This window comes from Pseudonaja textilis, chromosome 5 (genome assembly GCF_049901715.1).
Source record: "Pseudonaja textilis isolate UNSWEBS1 chromosome 5, rPseTex1.2, whole genome shotgun sequence".
In the NCBI taxonomy this organism is placed as follows: Eukaryota; Metazoa; Chordata; class Lepidosauria; order Squamata; family Elapidae; genus Pseudonaja; species Pseudonaja textilis.
In genome coordinates this window covers 3087110-3108566 of record NC_141994.1, presented here as the reverse complement: position 1 = coordinate 3108566, position 21457 = coordinate 3087110, and the positions used below count along the sequence as shown (strand labels likewise).

Here is a 21457-nt window from a genome sequence, read left to right as displayed (position 1 = left end):
CAGACATTGACCACTCTGTTGCTGAAGTCGTATTTCCTGCAGTCAAGCTTGGTGCGGTTAACCATGAGTTTGTATCTGTTGTGTGCTCTTGTGTTGTTATGGTTGAAGCTGAAGTATTCATTGACAGGTAGGACATTGCAATGTATGATTTTATATACCATGCTTAAATCAGACCGAAGACGGCGTAATTCAAGGTTTTCTAGTTCTAGAATTTCAAGTCTGGTGGCATAAGGTATTCTACAACGAGTAGAGGAGTGGAGAACTCTTCTTGTGAAATATTTCTGGACTTTCTCAATTGTGTTTCCAATTTCCATTCCGTTACTTTCTATTGAAAAGGGATTCAAAATATCCCGCTTTTGGAAGAACGAGGGACGTCTCTTTGCATTGCTTATCAGGTCGTAAGCGTCGGAGGAAGAAAAAAAAAACACCAAAAAAACTCCTTTTAAAGCACTTGCGCCTTCCCCGCTTGCTGTGGCTGTTTTCGCACTCCGGGTTAGGAGCGAGCGGCAGCGCGGGCAGCGTGTTGCGCGATTTGAACCTCCGCTCTTCCCGTACACTCCCTCGGAACTCTTTTTTTGAGGAAGTGCTAAAATGGCGGCGGGAGGGGAAGTTTTGGGGATAAGTAGCCGACGGTGAGTTCCGAGGGAACCCGGGATATTAATGACACGGGCGCCACGGTTTCATCTTCGATCGGGACAGAGGGCGGGAGGTTGGGCGCGGAGGCTGCTGAAGGGACCCCTTGTCCTCTCCCGGCTGCCGTAGTTTTAATGGATGGGGGGGGATGATTGCCCCACCTGGCGTCGGAAAAAAATGGCCATAGGTCTCCCCTCTCAGCCTCCTGCTTCATGGAGCGGTTGCGTCCCCGCTGCTTTGCAAGGCTGTTTAGTTTGCCGGCAGCAAGTAGTCGGTCAAGCGGTGAACCCGGGTTGCCTGCCCACCCTTCCCTACAGACTTGCCATTGACCCCGTTTCAAACTCTCTTTAACTTCGTTAGGAAATCGAAAATTTTCCCCCCAATAGCATTAAATAGGAAACACGCTCCTGAATACTCCGTGCTGCATGTTAAAGACGGGATGAAACTGATAAATGTTTAAAAACGGGCAAGGTTTTCATGTAAAATGCTGGGTCATTTGTGTGCAGAAATAATTAGATTGGCTTTCTTAAGTAACCAAAACAATAACCATCATTTAGGGTTTCTGGGACAAAGAAGCAACAGCAGGCTGTCAAGTTTTGAAAATGAAATATTACTGAGATAGCATCTCTTTTCCTAATAATCCAAAGTGTATGGCTATCTACATTTTTTTGCATAGGAATGAGCATTTTTGCATAAACTCTACGCTTTATTCTTCCATTGTTTGCATATAGAGCCATCTGTTTCTATATGCTGGAAAGATTGAAAAAAAAATAGTTAATAACATCTTCATTTGAAATCATAGGTAATAATCTTACAGTGGATTTCGATGGTATCCAATAAATCTATCAATTCCAGTGGTTAGGATACAGGACTGTAGCTAATTCACTGCTCACTCTGGAATTGGATTCTAAATGGCTCAAGGCTTCATCTTTCCATAATGAGGACTCGGATTATTGGGGGTAATTAATATGCAGACTCTGTAACTGGCATAGAGAGGGCTGTAAAGCACTGTGAAGCAGAATATAAGTGTTATTGCTATTGCTAAACAAAATTAAAACAAAACTGAAAAATAGTAGAAAATTCAGTTGACAGATAATAGTTATAAAATTGCATTTACTCAAGAGGAGTTTGCTTTTCTCTTAGAAAAAAAAAAAGTCCTATATATGTGCTACAGCTTTCTTACCCTGCCAATTTATAGTTGCCAATACCAACTAAAATGAAATCTGGTGATATACCCTCCTCCCAATAAATAAATGTGCATCTGGTGTACTTGTACTGTGTATAGCCATGCTCTAAAAAGAACAAGGCCCAGGGCAGAAATTATATAATTATTATATATTAAAATTGTTTTGGCATAACAGGCACGTGCAACTTACAGAAGTCAGGACAGGTAGTTTCGGAGCTTATTTTTAAGGGCTTAAAGGTATGAGATAGATGCACAGTACAGGGCTTAAACTCAACATTGCCCCACAAATCCCTTCCAAATACTGTACTGCAAAAATGATTTTGAAAAATGACCCTATATTTTTGGCTGTAACAATATCAAAAGGCCTAGGTGGTATAAACATTACGCTGGTGAGCTACGATCTGTCTATATGATGCATATTTACATCTTGTATTTTGTAAAATGAATTAATATACCATCAGTATACGTACTAATTTTAGTCATACATACGGAGTTACAAGTACAGAGATTTTTATTTTTCAGTGCTGTGCTTGACTTTACACTTTTGCAAGTTGGGTGATCATATAAATACTTCAAATATATAAATAAAGATCCCACACATTTCCCTGAGTGGAAATAAGACTAGGTTTCGGAAATGTGCGACAACTTTCCCATTTCATATATGGAAGAGTTTTTAAAAGAATAGCAAAATCAAAATAATGAGAGAAATAGCAAAATCAAAATGTGAGGGGGACAAAAAGTAGAAATAAATGGAATCTTCAAATGCCTTCTTCAGTAAGAAGAAGTTGACTATTGTAACATATGTAATTTGCAGGGTCAATATGTAAAATAAATTCCTCTTTTGGATTCATATATTATTAAGATTTTAATACTGTATTGCCTACATTATCTCTTGCTGAAAAACAATATGTAAGGATGCAGACTTACTATATCTGTTTATGTTATACAATATATTATTATTGTGAAATTATGTTTGTTTTTCAGACCTTCAGTAGTGACTGATCATTATAAATGAAACAATACTTGAAGACTGCTTATGCATCATATTCCTTGGATGAAATTTAAAGATTTATATTCTGTAAAGTGGATAGAATCCCTACCAGTCTGCTTACATGTGTAGATCATTGCGTTACTGTGTTAGCCATTGTCTGTATGCAGCAATGACAAGACTGGAAGAAGCAAATCGAGAAGTGAACATGCATTCCTCTGTCCGCTACCTTGGCTATTTGGCCAGAATGAATTTGTTGGCAGCAATATGTATGGGTCTTTATGTCAGGTGGGAGAAAACTGCAGATGCACTAATACTCATAATTTTTATCCTTGGATTATTTGTTCTTGGAATTGCAAGTATACTTTATTACTATTTTTCAATGGAAGCAGCAAGTTTAAGTCTCTCTAATCTTTGGTTTGGATTTTTACTTGGCCTTCTTTGTTTCCTGGATAATAATTCTTTTAAAAATGATGTAAAGGAAGAAGCAACAAAATATTTACTTATTTCCTCCATAATTATAAGAATATTGTATGCTTTGGTGCAGAGAATATGTGGCTGTGTTCATCATCGGCCCATTTTACTAACAACGGTTGAAGTACTTGAGCTGGTTGGGTTTGCAATTGCCAGTACGACTATGCTGGTGGAGAAATCCATGAGTATTATTCTATTAATTGTGGCTTTAGCAATGCTGATTATTGATTTGAGGATGAAATCATTTTTGGCAATTCCAAATTTAGTAATTTTTGGAGTCCTTGCCTCGTTGTTATTTTTTCCATCCTTGCATATACCAACAAATCCATTTCCCTTGGGATGTTTTTTTAGTTGCCTAATAGCTGATCCCCTTCTTGATGTTTACTTCAGTGGACTTTCAGTTACGGAACGTTGGAAACCTTATTTATATCGTGGTCGAGTTTGCCGGAGATTTTCAGTCATTTTTGTTGGATTTATTGAACTGATTTATTTCATCCTTTCAGCACTTAAACTGGGTGATTTGGATCTCTGGTACTTTGTAATACCAGGCTTTTCCATTTTTGGCATTTTCTGGATCATCTGTCACATCATTTTTCTTATAACTCTCTGGGGATTTCATACAAAACTTAATGACTGTCAAAAAATATATTACACACACAGAACAGACAACAACAGCCTCGACAGAGTAATGGCATCTAAAGGAATGCGGCATTTTTGTTTAATTTCAGAGCAACTTGTCTTTTTCAGCCTTCTTGCAACAGCGGTTTTGGGGACAGTATGTTGGCAGGTAGGTTTTAATATTTTTTATAGTCCTCTGTCAAACTTTCTTTAAAGCATGTGTACCGAAAGGAGATTATAAAACAAATATGGTTAAGGCTTTTGACAAAAAATAAACACAGGATAGAATATTATCCCTTGAAAAGGATCCACCACGCTCTGTTTATTTTATTTTTCTTTATTTTATTTTTATCCCACCTTTATTACTGTATAGGTAATTCAAGTTAGTAAACTTGCTAAGTACTCATTTCTCCTGTTTTTTTCACACAAGAATTATCTAAAATTTTCATTCTGCTAAAAAAGAGGACAATCCTTTTTATTGAGTGGGCTGCATTTTATCATTTGACTGATGGGCAAGCAACAGATTTGGCGACTATAATAGTCAGTGCTGAAACTTTTCAGCTGATGGGAAGGATGTTTGGGGGATGAATATTTACCTTCTGCCATTTATTTTAATTTGTTAAGCTACATTTGTAGGTGTACATTGCTATTATATTTGATGCCGATTAATGACCAATAAAGATTGAAATGAGTTATTTAAGGTGTAAATAGCTGTGTTTCATTTTCCAAGTGCCTTTTATTCATGGCATCATTAGTTGCTGCCATCCTAAAAGTAATGAACACGGAGTTCATATATTGAGGTTTCATATTCACATTATGACTTCTCTTGCAAGTTCTTTTACAGAATGCAAAATAGAGTTGGAAGGGACCTTGGAGATCTTCTGGTCCAACTCACTGTTTAAGCCGCAGACCCAATAGCAGGGATCGCCAACCTTTTGGGCCTCAGGGACCACCAAATTCATAATTTTAAATCCCGAGGACCAGAGACACTGGGAAAATCCCCCCCAAAAGTGCAGGAAAATTTCCCACCCTGTTTTCCTACCGATCAATCATTCCTTATTTGGGATCGCAGGAGACCTTCTCCAGCTCTGATCTCGGAGAGAGAGAGGGAGAGAGAGACTTTTGGCTTCATGCAAGGAAAACAGCAGAAGTCTTTCTCTCCCCCAAACTCCACCAGAATTTAGTCTTTGTGAGACTTGTTGCGCCGGCGCAGCCTCTTGGAGCAGGAGGCCTTGCAGGGTCCCAAAGACTCATTTCTGGCAGAGTTTGGGGGAGAGAAAGAAAGACTTTTGCTGCTTTCCTTGCGTGCAGCCAAAAGCAGAAGAAAGAAGTGGAAAGAAGCAGCCCGGTGGCCAGGCGAAGGTATGTGGGGTGAGTAGGGCCCTTTCCCCCATCCCCTCACTACCTCATGTTGTTTGCAATGCAAGCAACGCAAGCCTTGTGTTCCTGTGGGCCATGTGGGTGGCTCAGCCTTGTGTTCCCACGCAGACTGGATTAGTTAGTTAGTTTACTTTATTGTCATTGCACATCGTACAACAAAATCAAACACCACCTTCAGTGCACATCATGACCATGAAAATAAACACAAACACACATCCTTCACACTCTACATTAGTTGCTTTGGGGGTGACATTTCTCTGCGGACCCCCCAAATTTTCTCATGGACCACCAGTGGTCCCCGGCCCACTGGTTGGTGACCATTGCTCTATACCATTTTAGACAAATGGTTGTCCAATCCCTTCTTAAAAGCCTTCAGTGTTAAGGAGCACCCACAATTTCTGAAGGCAAGTTGTTCCTCTGGTGGATTGTTCTGTCAGGAAATTTCTCCTTAATGCTAGGTTGCTTCTTTCTTTGTTCAGTTTCCATCCATTGTTTCTTGTCTTCCTTCTGGTGGTTTGGAAAATAGATTGACCCCTCTTTTTTGTGGCAACCCCTCAAATGTAGTATTTTCTACACATACACACATAAATGATCCTTTAGCACAACACAACACAAGATATGACCAAAGTCTCTCTTCTTTTTTTAAAGGAAGCTAGTTATTTTCATTTGTTCCCCTTTATTTTTACAGACCACCTGTGAATGTCACCTCTTACCTCCTCTAACAAAACAGGAAAATATCTTTTAGTCCTGTTTGTCTAACTTGGATGGTTAAAGTTACACTACTTTTAATTTCTCCTTGAAAGATAGATGTGTAAACCAAGTTGCCTTCAGAGCAAGATTTCTCTTATTTAGGAAGCAGCTCCTTAAGTTTCTCTGGTTTTTTTTTCATCAACCCTGGTCCCCCTCAATTTGCTTTTAGCCACTAAATCTTCACAATTAAAAATGGTTTCTATTAATTTCTTATTTTTAGCATTACTTCATTATATGTATAAGGACTAAGACAGATGAGGCTGCCACCAATAGCTTTCAGCTAGGGAGAATTGTTAAATTGTATTGCAGCTGCCTCCTAAATCACCAAGAAACAGGACAACTGTCAATTAACTGGGTGACAGGGAAAAAAAGAGTGTATACTTCTTTCCACTGCAGTGGAATTGTTCATTAATTGGCTTAAATTATTATTCCATGAAAATGCATATTTATATAAGAAATATTAATACTTTTAAAAAAATCAGAAATACAAAACATAGACCTAATGTAAATATTCAGTTGACTGTGCATATACTTAACAAGCCTGCGCAGCTTTTTTTTTTTAAAGTTGTAGTGCATACTATTGAACCTTTTGGGAGGTGAGGAAGCTAGGACCAAATTCAGAATTAGCCTTGTTAAGATTACAGTATTGCATTTGAATCATGTTTAAAATATTGTGATTTTAAATGTTACGTATTTTCATTCACATTTGCAAACTCGTAAAACTGTAATTGCATGTATTTAATTCTTGCAACAAATTCATTTGTAGAAATCCAATGGAATCTTCATGAGTGTTTTCTTGATTGTCTTGCCCCTTGAATCCATGGCTCATGGGTTATTTCATGAACTAGGAAATTGTTTGGGAGGCACATGTGTTGGCTATGCAGTTGTGATCCCTACCAATTTTTGCAGGTAAGTGTTAATACAAATACATGTTATTTAATACACAGTATTGCAGTCATCTAGTTATGCTAATTTATCTACTAGATTGCATTTTTCTCCTTTACTTACCCTAATCTGAGAAGTTGTATATGTAATATTTAAGGAATCCATAGGAACGTGTTGATTTGTTATTAAAACTGACGCAGTGAGCACTTTAAACTTTAAGAAAGAAAACAGTGGTAACGTTAATTGCTTTTTGTTCTGAATAGAATCCTTCCTAATGGCAAGTTCAAGTCATATTTTTTTAATAAAAGAAACAGCATTCCAAATCAAGTTCTATCACTATTATTTCTTTTCTTTGGAAAACATCTTCTGTTCACGCCGATTTGGCTGTTTACCTGCTTTCTGTAATAGTTTTAGATTTGGAAAGTGTGTATCTGTAACTGTCTATCAGTGCTTTACGTGCATCTCATCTGCTTCGGAGATGAATGGGTTGGAGAGGAGTGATGAATGAGTCTAGATATACAGAAAAGATTCTAATAACCCCTTGAATCATCTGTCAACTAAAACTGATAAAAAGTGTCGGGGAAGTTTCTTCAAGATCATAGAATAATTGGTGCCAATGTATATCTGCTGATTACAGCTAGGTTTCGTTGAAATGGCTAGTAATGTCTGAGCAAAACCACTTCACATGTTTGCATGTTCATCTACCCAAAAGTGTGTCTCTTTATAAATACTGAGTTTCCCTGAAAATGCAACCTATCCCGATAACAAGCCACAACCTGATTTTTACACCTGTAACTAATATAAGCCTTACCCCCAAAATAAGCCCTAGTTGAGCCCTGCCGACCATCTGGTTATATGAGGTGGGGCAAGGCACAGACATAAAAATCAAGCTAAGGCAGAGGGTGGTAGTGCTGCCTCACATGGCCTGTACCCGCTTACTTTAGGACTGCCACAGCCTGACCTTTTTTGCCCTGACATCTATCACGCCACTGCCTGACTTCTGCAACTACTTGCGGCCAGATGCCACATACCAGTGCCACTACTTGTGGCAGGATGCCGTGTGGCTTCTGCTGGTGCCACCGTTCATGGCAGAACATCGCGCGGCTCGTCACACTGGTGCCACGGCTTGCACACGCAACGGCACAAGACCAAACAGCGTCCTACCGTGAGTGGCGGCACTGACGCAACAAGCCTTGGGGCATCCTGATGTGAGTGGCACCATTGGTGCAATGAGCCATGTAACATCCTTCTGTAAGCAGCAGCACCAGCATGATGAACCGCACAGCGTCCTGCCATGAGTGGCACCGGCGCAACAAGCCATGCGTCGCAACCATGCGTCTCATCCTACTGCGAGCGGTGATACCAGTGTGATGAGCCATGCAGTGTCCTGTTGTGATGGTAGCATTAGCGCTATGAGCCTTGTGGCATCTGGCCGCAAGCGGCCGCAGAAGTCAGGCAGCGGTGTGACAGGTATCAAGGTGTGGCTGCGGTGGTCCTAAGGTAAGTGGGTAAGACATTCCCTGAAAATAAGACATGCTTATTTTGAGCATGAAAAGAAAATAAGACCTTACTGTCTTAAAAATTATTCCCATTGCATATGCTATCAATGAGATATAGAACTTTTCCATGGTTTAGGCTGCTAATTTAAGCTATTTGTAACTGAACATTCTTGTTTTAAATGCAATTACTGTGGTGAATTATTTCATAATTCAACATTAGATAGTAAAGCAACTTATAATAAGTTGTATTTATTACAATGTTTTCAATTTTTCTTCTGTTTCTTTCAGTCCTGATGGGCAACCAACATTGCTTCCACCTGAGCATGTTCAAGAGCTAAATTTGAGGTCAACAGGCATGCTTAATGCTATCCAAAGGTTTTTTGCATATCATATGATTGAGACTTACGGCTGTGATTATTCCACAAGTGGACTTTCATTTGACACATTGCATTCGAAACTAAAGTCATTTCTTGAACTTCGGACATCAGATGGACCTAGGCATGATACTTATATATTATACTACAGCGGTCATTCTCACAGCTCTGGGGAGTGGGCACTAGCAGGTATGTACTGAATATTTATCAAATTTATAAATTGCCCATCTCACTATTTAAGTGACTCTCAGCGGTTCTCACGTAAAAAAATTATAAAATCCCAACAGATGAAGTCAAAAAGATGGAGAGGGCGCACTCAATCCACAACCTGAGGTTGTGTGCCACTTTTGGATCCCTGTGCCAATTGACAGAGCCAGGTCTTAACATTCATTGACAGAGCCAGATCTTAATATTGTGTTTCTTTCATTTATACAACTTTAAAACTCATTTAGGCTGTCATTTTCTAGGACAATTTTAGTAATCTGTAGTAAGGCTGAACTATTTTTAAAAAATGCAGTATGCTGGAATATTAACAGAGCAGCTATTTTCAAATTGGTAAAGCAGCGACGTTTTTGCCAGGGTTCCACAAATCGTTTGAAAGCTGTCCCTGCCACTCTCTGCAGGTATGTGCATGACATTCATTCATTGGGAACTTAAAAGCTACTTATACTGTAGTTGTGCATTCACATATATTTGGAAACTGCTGGGAGCAGTTTTGAAAACAGCCAGGTGATACCTCATTGTACACATCCAACATCACTGATTCAAGACGTTCATATATACATTTATACATTTCCACTGGGAGACCATCCAGACCTGGCGTCTTATTGTTTTTCTGTTTTTTGACCGCTCTCTATAATTCCATAGCTGTTATTTCTTTATTTAACCTCTTTTTCTGTTCCTCTCTGATTTCTGGAAGGCCTTTCATTTTCAAATGTTGTGCTATATTCCCAGGAGTTGTACTACCTTCCTTATATAGTTGTTCAAAATATTTTTGTACTGTTTTCTTTTTCTCTACCATTCGATGTTCTAACTTCCCATTATCATCTTCCAATTCTTGTATCAGCCTTCTCTCTCTATTCTTTTCTTAATTTATGGGCTGGCTTATTTGCGTGTTTGAAAAAATTCTGTTTAGCTATTTTCACCTCCTTAACTCTCTCTTCCTGATTTATAATATTCAGTTTATGCTTACTAAGAATCATCTTCCTCCTCACTTTTTCATCTTGTGGGTTTTTTTTGTAATCTGTTTTCTAACTCTTTGATCTCCTCATGCAGCTTATTCTGTTTTTGCCATCTTTCCTTGTTTCTTTTTGCTGTATATGCTATTGTTAGCCCCCCAAAAACTGCTTTGGCTGTATCCCATATTGTCTGTAATGATGTTTGGTAAACTGTATTTTACCTAAAAAATAGCTCCATTTCTATCTTAATTTTTAGCTACAAACATCTTTTTCTTTTAAAATTTGGCGGTTAAGCATCCACCTTCTCTCTCTTTTTCTTCCTTTCCAGGTTATTTTTAATGGATTGTGGTCTGCCCAAACGTTTGTCATAATCTCTATTGCCACTTCTAATCGGTTTCCTAGTTCTGCATTCATCCATGCCATATCTAATCTAGACCACGATTTGTGTGGGTTAGAGTAGAATGCGAATTCCTTTTTCCCCAAATTTATTCTCCTCCATTGGTCAATCTAATTTAATTCCTGTGTCATCTCAAAGAATGATCTGGGCAGAATTTTCCCTTTCTTCTTGTTTTTTACACTACTAGTATAGTCTCTTCTTATGTCTACTACCACATTAAAATCTCCCACATGCATACATTGTCTTGTCCCATCTCTACAATTCTATCATGCAGATCTTTATAAAATTGACTTAGATTATCATTTGGCACATAAATTATGACTAATAACATTGGCTCATAACATATTTCTAATTTTGAGTATCAAAATTCTTCCCTGTGGATCTACATACTTTTCTACTGCCTTGATTTCTTTTTTGATGTACACAGCTATCTCCTTCTGTTCTTGGTCAAGAGGAGAAAAGGAGTTGTGAAGAGCCCCAAGGAGAGCTCACTGGCTTGGCCCAGCCTTGGCTTTCAGAGAGAGAGATACAGAGATACAGACACACACATACAAAGAGAGAGACATAGTGAGAGAGAGATACAGAGAGAAGGGGAGACCGGCTGACCCTTATAAATGCCTTAGTAATTAGCTGTGGAGTTTTGCAATTATCTTCTGTGGAGAAATATTAATAAGATATGATAACAATGAAAATCTAAATCTAGTTAGCATTCAAAATAATCGCCCCAGGGGATTGCTGTGTAGCGGACACAATTTCATTTTTAAGAGCAGTGTACTGTAGTTGAGTAGTTTAATAATGTTTTGCTTTGGCGGATGCCCAGTAATATGAAAAACAAACAGCTAAGCAGTTACGCATAAGCCATGAACTGCAAAATGGTTTGAAAAGTTGAGCTTATTAGTTCAGATCACAAAGCTTTTTGGCATTATTAGAACCGGGTGCTGAACTCTTACCTTTATGAATTTGCATACATAAAAAGATTGATATCCTCGGATGGATAAAATGAAAAAAGCAAATAGAAATGCTCTTATCTTCAAATAAACCACATTCATAGTGCTATATAATATCAAAGTTAATAAAACATGTTTTTAAACTTGGGAAGATTCTGTTAGCCCCATTTGCCACAGTGTGTCAACCATCCCATTTGCATATGCAGCAAAAGAAACACCTAGGACATTATTTTGCCAAGAATATAACTTTACTGATATATCGATACAGGCACAGAAGAAGCTAAGGTAGCTCTGAGGTTTTCCCACGAAAAACAGCATAGTTAATTTCCGCTTTTCCCTATTTTCCACCAATCCAAAATGTTCTTTTTATTTTGAAAAAACAGTCTGCGCCTTCGGAAGATTCCCATTGCTCAGTCTTGATATGTCAGGATTTTCTCACAAAAATTCCTTATTCCTCCCAGCTCCCAATACATTCCAAGCATTCGCCACCCCCCGTCCCCCGCCTGCATTTCTGTTGTCAGGTTGCAAGTAGAGAGGTGTGTTTCGAGTCAGCCTTGACAGAGTGAAAATATTACTCTACTAATCATGAGATAGCATTTGATTTCAGGTTAATCAATGACTAGACTCCTTAACTTTGAAGTGTGTCTCCTAGAAATGTGTGACAATGTTTTGTGTAACGATCAAAATTTTTCACAACGGTTCAACATTTTTATCTCATTGTAAAAGAATTGATGGAGGTTTTAAAACTAATTTCTTATCTAATTAAAAGTAAACTTCCTTTGAATTGTACTTCCTGTGTTTCATAACTGCTCTAGTTAATTCTGATTATATAACATGTTGCTTCTTTTAGGGTTGAAATGGGAATTGTTTAACAAGAACAAGAAAGCCCCATAGGGCTGCCGTTATTTTGCCTTCTTTAATGCACTGACTGTTCATTGAAGAAAATCCTTTTTTTTATTTTTTGCAAGAGCTGATAGTTCCAAAGCTGTTTACATCTGTTTCATAAACAGAATGTGTAACCTTGATCTATATATAATCAGGTCTTGTTTTTCTTAAAGTATCTTAGCTCTGGTCCAGTGTATTATTTGAATCTGAATGAATAACTTGTATTTAAGAAACAATTATTGCAGAATTGTTTTACACTGTTCTGGTTTTATTTCATATTTTAGGCCCAGAATTAGGGATACAAAAGTCATGAGCCTTGTATTATTTCAACACATACCATACAGCCAAAGATTGGCTGTGATTTGTTTTTTCATCTTCTGTGCATTTGTCAGCTAATAATATTAACTCATGGTTAATATTAAGATAGACTTTTCATTTCCATTTTAAGAGCATTTTGTCAGACAGATAATAGCATACTTAAATTGTTTCAAGTTTGGCCAATGCTTTAAGAAAAAGATGGGAGAAGACAAACTTCTAGATTCTACATTTCCAAGAGATGGACAAGTTTACTTTTATTTTATTATAAGAAGTATTTTTGTCTCCATGTACAGGTAGTCCTCAAGTTACAAATGTAATGGAGGCTGCCTATTCCATTCATAACCCGAGGATTCCTGGGAGTGAATCTCATACTTTGAATATGATCACTGCCTCCTTTTGCCCATGCATTCACTAATCAGATGTGAGGCTTGTTAAGGGCACATGAGGTATCTCGGAGTGGGGAAGGCCATGTGGGGGAGGAGCTAGTGATGGAATAGGCCACCTGCTTCAGACCACCCAAGGCTTCCCCCAACCCACTGAAATATCTCATGGTCCTCACAATTGCTTCTTTCCCCCCACCCCACCTAACACGCCAGTTACTGACCTCGTGAAGATCTGTCTCCTCTCCGGTGTTTCTGTTTTTTTGCCGGCAAGCAGCGAGAGTAGAGGGAGAATAGGACAAGCGTGCCCTGCTCAGCTTCTCTGATCATCGAGTCTGCCTGCCACTTCTGGAGCGGTGGACAGCCTCAATGAGTCTCCTCCAAGGGCTTCCAGGCTCTGTTTGGAAAAGCATTTGCACGAAGTGAGGCTTTGGGGCAGCGAACTCACATTGCTCCGAGTCCTTCTTTAGCGTGCCACCACTTTTCCTGCAGAGACTGGAACCTTCTGGGTGCTCTGATCCCTTGGGATGTCAGGCAACCATTCTCTGAACAAGCAGATGGGCACCTGAACTCGTGCGAGACCCTGCACCCCAGAAGTTTCCAGTCTTCATCTGGGCCAAAAGTATTTGAGTGACCCTGGACCCTGGGGGAACAAATTGCTCTGTTTCCAACCACTCTATTTCCATGCAGACAAAGTTTGGAGTCTCCATAAGGACAAGTGTTTGAGCTATCCTGGGGCAGTTGGAAACGGAGCAAATAGCTCCATTTCCGACCATCCCGTTTGCATGTAGATGAAGTTTGCAGTCTTCGCTAGGGCAATATGTGTTTGCGTGGGCCTAGGGCAGTTTCCAACCGCCCCAGGGTTGCTTAAATACTTGGTGCCCTGATGGAGACTGGAAACTTCACCTGCATGGAAATGGGGCACTTGAAAATGGAGCTTTTCTTCAGCAGAGGCCTTGAGGAAAGGCCTTTCCTGGCAAAAATGGAGTTCCGGAGAGACGCACATACCCTCTGGGGGCTCCGTTCTCAGCAGCAAAGTCTTTTTGCAAAGATGGCAGAAGGCTTTGCAAATAGAGGGAAAGGTTCAAAATTTCAGATCAATAGCATGAATTCTTGCACTACTGATCTAGTGGGATTTTGTGGTACTTTAGGCCTCCATTCTCTGCCTATACACCAAAGGCCGAGAAAGCAAAGGCTCTCAAGGTCTTCGCAAGGTCTTCCACAGGCCTAGTGCCTATGGAGACCTGGCATGGAGGGGGAAATAGGCAGGGTGAATGTTGCAGAGTCTCTATAGTCATACATAAGAGCGAACCACTGCTCTGGTTCTGCTATGTTTGTAGTTTTGGGACCTGTTTGTAAACATTAGGGAGCACTTATCACATAACTTCAAATGTTCGCTAGGGAATGCTTCGGGGATTACCTGTATTATCTGCACGGAGCTTCAGGAGTGCAATTTTTCATGGAATGAATTTCCTGTAATGAATTTGATCTGAACAAAACTACATTGAAGGCATACTAATTTTCTAGTATTATTTAAAACATCGTATGAGAAAACATGATGAGATTGGTATAAAGTAGGAATGGTTCTTTTTGTAATTATTGCATTTCTGGTTCTCTCACAGGTGGAGATTTATTACAGCTTGACACGCTTTTAGACTGGTGGAGAGAGAAGAATGGCTCCTTTTGTTCACGGCTTATTATAGTCTTAGACTGTGAGAATGCTCAACCTTGGGTTAAAGAAGTCAAAAGAATCAGTGACATGTATATCGGAGTGCAAGGAGCACAACTGAGTAAAGTAGTAGACATAGAAGAATCAGACCCTCCCCACATTGGTGATTTCACCCAAGATTGGGTTGAATACAACTGTAATTCCAATCATAATATCAACTGGTTTGAAAAGGGGCGTACCGTGAAAGCTGTGTACGGAGTGTCAAAAGGATGGACTGACTACAGTTTACATTTGCCGACTGAGAGTGATATTGCCAAACACTGGATGATATATTTTCCCCGTATCACATACCCATTGGTTCATCTTGCAAACTGGTTCTGTGGGCTTAATCTCTTCTGGATTTGCAAAGCTTGTTTTAGGTGCTTAAAACGATTAAAAATGAATTGGTTTCTTCCTACAGTATTGGATACAGGGCAAGGCTTTAAACTCATTAGATCTTAATTAACTAAGAATCAAAAGTGAGGGCTCCTACAACTTGAAACGTGATCGGCTTATAACTTTTTTTTATTTGTTACATTTTACTTTCTGAAGAAACGTTACTTAATGTAGCTATATTCCCTTTTTGTATTTTCTTGAGCAAATGCAAGATTTCACAAAAGCAAGAACTCCCTTTGAAAACAAAAACAGCATAGATGTTAAGTGAAATTTGTAACCAAATTGGATTTGAATTTCGTAAGAGCCATTAAATGTGACCGTGGACTTGAGAGATAGCTTTGCGTGCTTCTTTGCATTGTAGCTGTCCGATAAAAAATTGTCAAATTTCACACTTACTAAACACTCTGCCCTAAATACTCCAGAGGACAAATGTATCCATTTCAGTCCTAGGTCATTGGAAGGAAGACTACTGAATCATGGTCATCTTTTGTTTTGAAAGGTTTCAAAAAGTAAAGCAGCAAAAACCTAAAATAAATCACGTTATGCCAGATAGAAAGCTGCAAAGCTATTGGCACTTTTAATTCATGTTGAAATGAACTAAAGCGAATGTTACATTTTTCCATGAAACATAGGAGTTTTATAACCTAATCCTAGACAAACGCACAGGGCAATAAGTATTACTGATGTCAGTGGAGCTTATTGCCAGTATTCCTAGGTTTGGAAGCATAATGGTTTGTCTTGGAAATAATGCCAAAATTAATTTTTGAATATTTCAAGCCTTAATTCACACAACACCATAAAATAAGTTCAACAAAGCTAAACTCAACAAGGTTAAACGGATACTTTTCTCTGATTTTTAGTGGAGAAAGCAAAGCAATTTTTATTACATTGTTTTCTTCTTTATTATATTGTTTTCTTCTTTCACACATTGATTTTAGTTTTAAAAAATGCATCCTTAAACTGCAGAATCTGTTTCTTTGTGGAGCTAGAAAATAATTGAGTAGTAACTAAAATGCATATACGAGAAAACATATTTTCAGTTCATTTTTTTGCTGATCAATTATTAGTTGTAACTATCCACTGAATACTAATTATTTATGCAACCGTTTTAGAACTGTAAAATTAAGATAAAGTATCCTTACAAATCCATTTAATGTTTCTAATTGTGGGAGTTAAATGGCTTGTTTTCCCCTCTCTTTTACCTTATAAAATGTACAGCACAATGAAAGCATATAGACTAACGTAAAGCTGGCAATATCTGAAGATAATACAACATAATCTGCATTCTTTATTTTTTAATGGAAATCTGTTTTGTAATAATTGATTATGAATTTTACCTCATACTTTGGTCAAGCACTATAAAATAGATTCAAAATTCATTAAGTGCCATTCCTATGTTTATTCAAATTACTATCAGTTACTACAGAATTTTAATTTAAAATATGCATTAATAGTAATGATACAGCTGAAACTTACTAATTGTACTTTTCTGACTTAAGCCACTTTTTTGTTTAACAGTTCATATATAACAGTTTCAAGAACAAGGCAAAATTCTTTCTCTCACATTGCTTATTCTATTCAACATCAATGGTCCACAAAGACCAATGTCCCTAAAGAAATCACTTACTAAAAGACAACACTCAGAGTTATAAGTAAGATCAGCATCATGTTTTTCAGCCAATACTAATGAAGGATTCTGTGATGATTGAATCAAGATTGAGTCTAACTAAAAATCAGGACATTTTTCTAAAACTGTGCATCCTTTGCCAAGAGATGCCAGACTGAAAATAACTCAGTTATTAAATAAGTCAAGATTTATAAATAATACGAGAGAGGTAATCACGCCTAGATAAGATCAGAGTACTTTTGTCCTAAAGTACAGTTTCAGCCAAAAATATATATATCAGTTTAAAATTTCAAATTATCAGTACTTGTGTAACGAACAGGGAGAAAAAAATTCCTTGAAAATAGTTTCTGAAACTAGATATTATTTAAAATATTGTTTTAGAACTCATTACATTTCAATTGTTCTCCTTTTTATACACATTTCCTATAACATGCAAGTAATTTGGGTCTAAGTATAAAGTATATTAATTATATCTACAGCAGAACTAAGCCATTTTGTTGATTGTATAGCTTCATTCTTTTCTCAGTATTATTTTACGTGAATTTGAGGTTTTTGTATGCTAAAAATGATTTAAGAATTTAAGCCTGAATTTACTATCCAGCAATGAGTAATACTTTTCTTGGAAAAAAAACTTTGTTATGAGTTTTTAATTGAATGTATACTATAAAAGTATTTATATATACATGACTCATTTGTATGATATTTTTACTTTTTTGTCTCATTCTGTATTTAGCCATTTATTTTGTTGCTATTTTTTATTAAACTTAATTGGATTGTATAGAAGTGACATAAATCAATTTTCTCCACCTTTTGGGGAGCATGCAGCTAAGCAAAGAGATATAATAATTTCTTGCTTATTTTCTTTTAATGGGATGTTGCCCTTTCCTTTGACAAAATTATCTTTAGCAAAAGAGCACCCATACTTAAAAATGGTTCTAACATAGAATAGAATTCTTTATTGGCCAAGTGTGATTGGACACACAAGGAGTTTGTCTTTGGTGCATATACTCTCAGTGTACATAAAAAGAAAAGATAAATTTGTCAAGAGTCATAGGTACAAAACCTAATGATAGTCATAGGGTACAAATAAGCGATCAAATCATATTAGGAGACAATATAAATGGTAAGGATATAAGCAACAAAGTTACAGCCATACAGTCATAAGTGGGAGGAGATGGGTGAAAGGAAGGATATGGGAGGATTAATAGTAATAGTAATGCAGACTTAGTAAATAATGTGACAGTGTTGAGGGAATTATTTGTTTGGCAGAGTGATGGCGTTCGGGGAAAAATCTGTTCTTGTGTCTCGTTCTGGTGTGCAGTGCTCTATAGTGTCGTTTTCAGGGTAGGAGTTCAAGCAATTTATGTCCAGGATGTGAGGGGTCTGTAAATATTTTCACAGCCCTCTTTTTAACTCATGCTGTATACAGGTCCTCAATGGAAGGCAGGTTGGTAGTAATTGTTTTTTCTGCAGTTCTAATTATCCTCTGAAGTCTGTGTCTGTCTTGTTGGGTTGCAGAACATCTAGTCAAATCTGCTTCCCTGTCAGTGGATTCAAGTTTACCATTTGGGATGAGAAAACCTATATAAAATTAATGAATTTTTGGCATTAATTAAGCTGGTTTTGTACCCTTTAATTTCTCTGTATTTTGTAATATCTAACACCTAACCGAATTGGGAATATTTTTAAATCAGCCAGTGAATAATCAACTTTTCTTAAAACCTTAGCTGGGTTTTGAATACAAACTAGATTCAGTCATTAATATGTTCATTAAATTCAGAATTGCAGTTAAGCATCTTAATATATACGCTTATACATTTTCAGTCAATAACAGTTCAAGATTCAGCATATTCAGAATACCTAGAATGAGAATAAAACAATAGAATGTTATAATGTTCAGGGAATTAATGTTTTTGCAAAATACAATTTTCTTACCATGAACTTGACAAAAAAATTAGTGGAAATGCAATAAATTAAATATAGTGTCTGAATTTTAGAACAAATGTTCTTGTTTTTAAGTATCTCTTCTGTTGGAAATCATGAGAAACTCATTCCTATATTGGAAAATATCACAAATAAGGAATTGCAATATTTTGCAACAAGTTTTAATAGGTGGACTGTTTTGAACTATACTGTACAAAATAGAAAGCAGCTGGAGAAATATTATTCCTATTTTGGTTATAAACAGAAAAACTAAGTACTGGAAAATAAACTTTTCTAAAGAAAATCATAATGTGATTTTTTTAAAAAATCCATTCAATGCAATAGTTATTGGAAGTCTTATGCTTAGAAAATATGTCATAGACTACAACTGCAAATTACAAACCTCCATCAACATAATTTACTATATTAATTAAAAGAAATCTGGTAGCACCTTTTCCAACTAACACATTTTATTAAAAAGAAAATTTGCAGCCTCTTAAAAAATGTGTTAGTAAAAAAAGGGCAGCAGATTTTTTTCTGATTTATTTTCCCACCATAGACTACCACATCCCTCCTACAATGTTTTACACTCATAGAAGATTTGGAGCAGAGGTGGTATTCAACCGGTTCTCACCAGTTCGGGAGAAGGAAGCGGGGATTTGGGGTGGGTTGCTGAACTGGTAGTAACTTCTGGCTGGCCATGTCCCCGTCCTGGTCACACGGTCGCTCACTTGCCCCGCCTGCCCGATGCTTGCTCATGCGCCCAATGCTCACGCCGCTCACCCTGCCCAGTCACTCTTCCCCTCCTATGTGGCACGCTGGGTCCTTGTGGCTTGCCTTTCTAACCAGCAATGCCTTCCCACATGGTGCCTGCGCCCCAACTGAGCAGCCCTGATCTGCCTGCTCACAGGTAAGCCTGCGAATTGCATTAGGCCCTCCCACATCATCCTGAACCTTGCCGGGCTCCCCCCACTGTCTCCGAACCATGCTGGGCCCCTCCTGCTGTTCTGGAACCTTGCCAGGCCTCCCTGACTATCCCATGTAGCACTCTCCCAGCTCTCCCTAACATGTGGTGGCCATGGCGCAGTGAGAGCGGGTGGAATCATCCCAGGGCTGCACATGCGCTGCACAATTTTCAGCAGTCCTGGGACATCTGCTTGCTCTGCCCTCACACTGCCGCCACCACCTGCTGCCTGTTTAGGTGCTTTGGGAGGGTGCCCCGCGGCCATGCCGCTGCCACCACACACCACCCCCTGCTGCCTGCAAAGGTGCTTTGGGAAGGCGGGAAGGTGCTCCACGCTGCTGCCACCCACTGCCTGTGGAAGTGCTTTGGAAGGGCGGGAGGGTGCACCATGGCCATGCCACCCGCTATCCTGGAGGTGCTCTGGGAGGGAGGACAGATACTCCACCACCTGCTTTCTTCTTTTTCCCACCACCTGCTGCTGACTGGACCTCACCGGATCATTCAGTTTGCCCCAGAGCAGGTAGGGGTGTGTGTGTGTGTGTGAGAGAGAGAGAGAGAGAGAGAGAGAGAAGAAAGAAAGGAAAGGAAAGGAAAGGAAAGGAAAGGAAAGGAAAGGAAAGGAAAGGAAAGGAAGGAAGGAAGGAAGGAAGGAAGGAAGGAAGGAAGGAAGGAAGGAAGGAAGGAAGGAAGGAAGGAAGGAAGGAAGGAAGGAGAAAGAAAGAAAAAAGAAAGGAAGAGAAAGAGTGGTGTGTTTGAGAGAGAGAAACAAAGAGAAAAAGAAAGAAAGAATGAAAGAAAAAGAAAGAAATAGGAAGGAAGGGCGAGAGAGAGACAGAGAGAACTCTGATATTATTTTTAATTGTTCCATTATTTATCATGTGTTAATATTTTACACTGTCCCTACACCTAGAGTGATATTACTGCCTTTCTTTTGCCCAGGGCTACCTTCTGATTAAGTCAAGCATCTCTGTTTCCTAGAGAGCCAGCTAGGGCAGAGCTTGACAGTGGTTCTTGACATTTCCTTACTAACCATTTCTCAAGATTACCATAAAACTCAATGTATCTCGTTAGCAGTTAGATCCATGTGGGAAATCTATAGTTATCATAACTATAAACTTTAAGCTATCTCATGGATCATTTCATATTAATAGGGTTTGATATCTGTGTCTTGAAACAAAAAGAATTGTCTTCAGGAATGCCTGTCCTGAAATGCTACATATATTTTCCATTCATTACATTGTTTATTAAATATGCTATTTTTAAAAAAAGATGCATATAACAACGGTAAACAATATTTGGAGAATACCATTACCTGCTTCATCACATAGCTTTTCTACTAAGCAGATATGTAAATGTAATTTTCTCCTGAGCTTTGTCTTAGATGTCTATAGCACTGGCACTAATATGCACTCTATAAGACATATATGAAAGAAATAGTATCACTTCAAGAAACAAGAATTAAACCACTAATTGTCATTATCATTTCAAAAAAGAAGTCTTGAAATAATTAGAAATGTCTCAGATCTATTCTTCCATGCAGTGATTTATTTCAATTCATGATTATATAGCTTCTTCTTGTTTCTCGTTGCATTGTGAGAAGCAGTAAGATGTACATGATGTAAATATACTAATTATAAAAAGGTTTGTTGCCAACACAGATTGTGTTCTGTTTCTGTGCTAATATAAATGATCAAATACTTGATGATGCTGGTTGTTCATTTTCTTGTAAACACGTTGCTTTGTGCCCACAAACAACTGTGTTTATCCTCTATGAATGTGAATTTACACCCTTATTATGTTGTCATCATATTGTGAAAGAGCACTGCACAAATCCTAAGAATTCTTCTTAACATCTGGAAAAAAAGAAAACATATTTTTAGGAACAAAATTATAATCTTAATATATTCTGAAACTGTCAAAGGAGTTTTACTAGTTTTGCTTTTTAGG

At 38.1% G+C, this 21457-nt stretch overlaps 2 protein-coding genes across 10 annotated transcripts in view; one reads left to right on the top strand and one right to left on the bottom strand.

The window, feature by feature from the left end:
• Positions 1–429: 429 nt before the first annotated feature.
• On the top strand, positions 430–17398 carry TMEM168 (transmembrane protein 168). The gene is made up of 5 exons (XM_026713080.2): positions 430–632; positions 2804–4068; positions 6796–6938; positions 8702–8976; positions 14515–17398. The coding sequence occupies exons 2-5, from the start codon at positions 2932–2934 to the stop codon at positions 15060–15062; spliced, it is 2103 nt and encodes a 700-aa protein (XP_026568865.1). The 5' UTR covers positions 430–632; positions 2804–2931; the 3' UTR covers positions 15063–17398.
• A 766-nt stretch (positions 17399–18164) lies between these two features.
• LOC113444390 (uncharacterized) overlaps positions 18165–21457 on the bottom strand; it is a 37236-nt gene continuing 33943 nt past the window's right edge. For 7 of the 9 annotated variants that reach the window (XM_087934002.1, XM_087934004.1, XM_087934001.1 and 4 more), the window contains one exon: positions 20732–21363. The gene's annotated coding sequence lies outside the window, so the exon portion shown is untranslated. Of the gene's footprint in view, positions 18205–20731; positions 21364–21457 lie in introns of those variants that run through there. The other 2 variants (XR_015743736.1, XR_015743735.1) reach the window with 1 other exon arrangement.

Excerpts from the sequence above, each read along its gene's own strand:
- TMEM168 (XM_026713080.2), top strand. The coding sequence starts at position 2,932 with ATGTGTAGATCATTGCGTTACTGTGTTAGCCATTGTCTGTATGCAGCA. Across the intron at positions 4,069-6,795 it reads TGGGGACAGTATGTTGGCAG|AAATCCAATGGAATCTTCAT; the intron begins GTAGGTTTTAAT and ends ATTCATTTGTAG. Across the intron at positions 6,939-8,701 it reads ATCCCTACCAATTTTTGCAG|TCCTGATGGGCAACCAACAT; the intron begins GTAAGTGTTAAT and ends TGTTTCTTTCAG.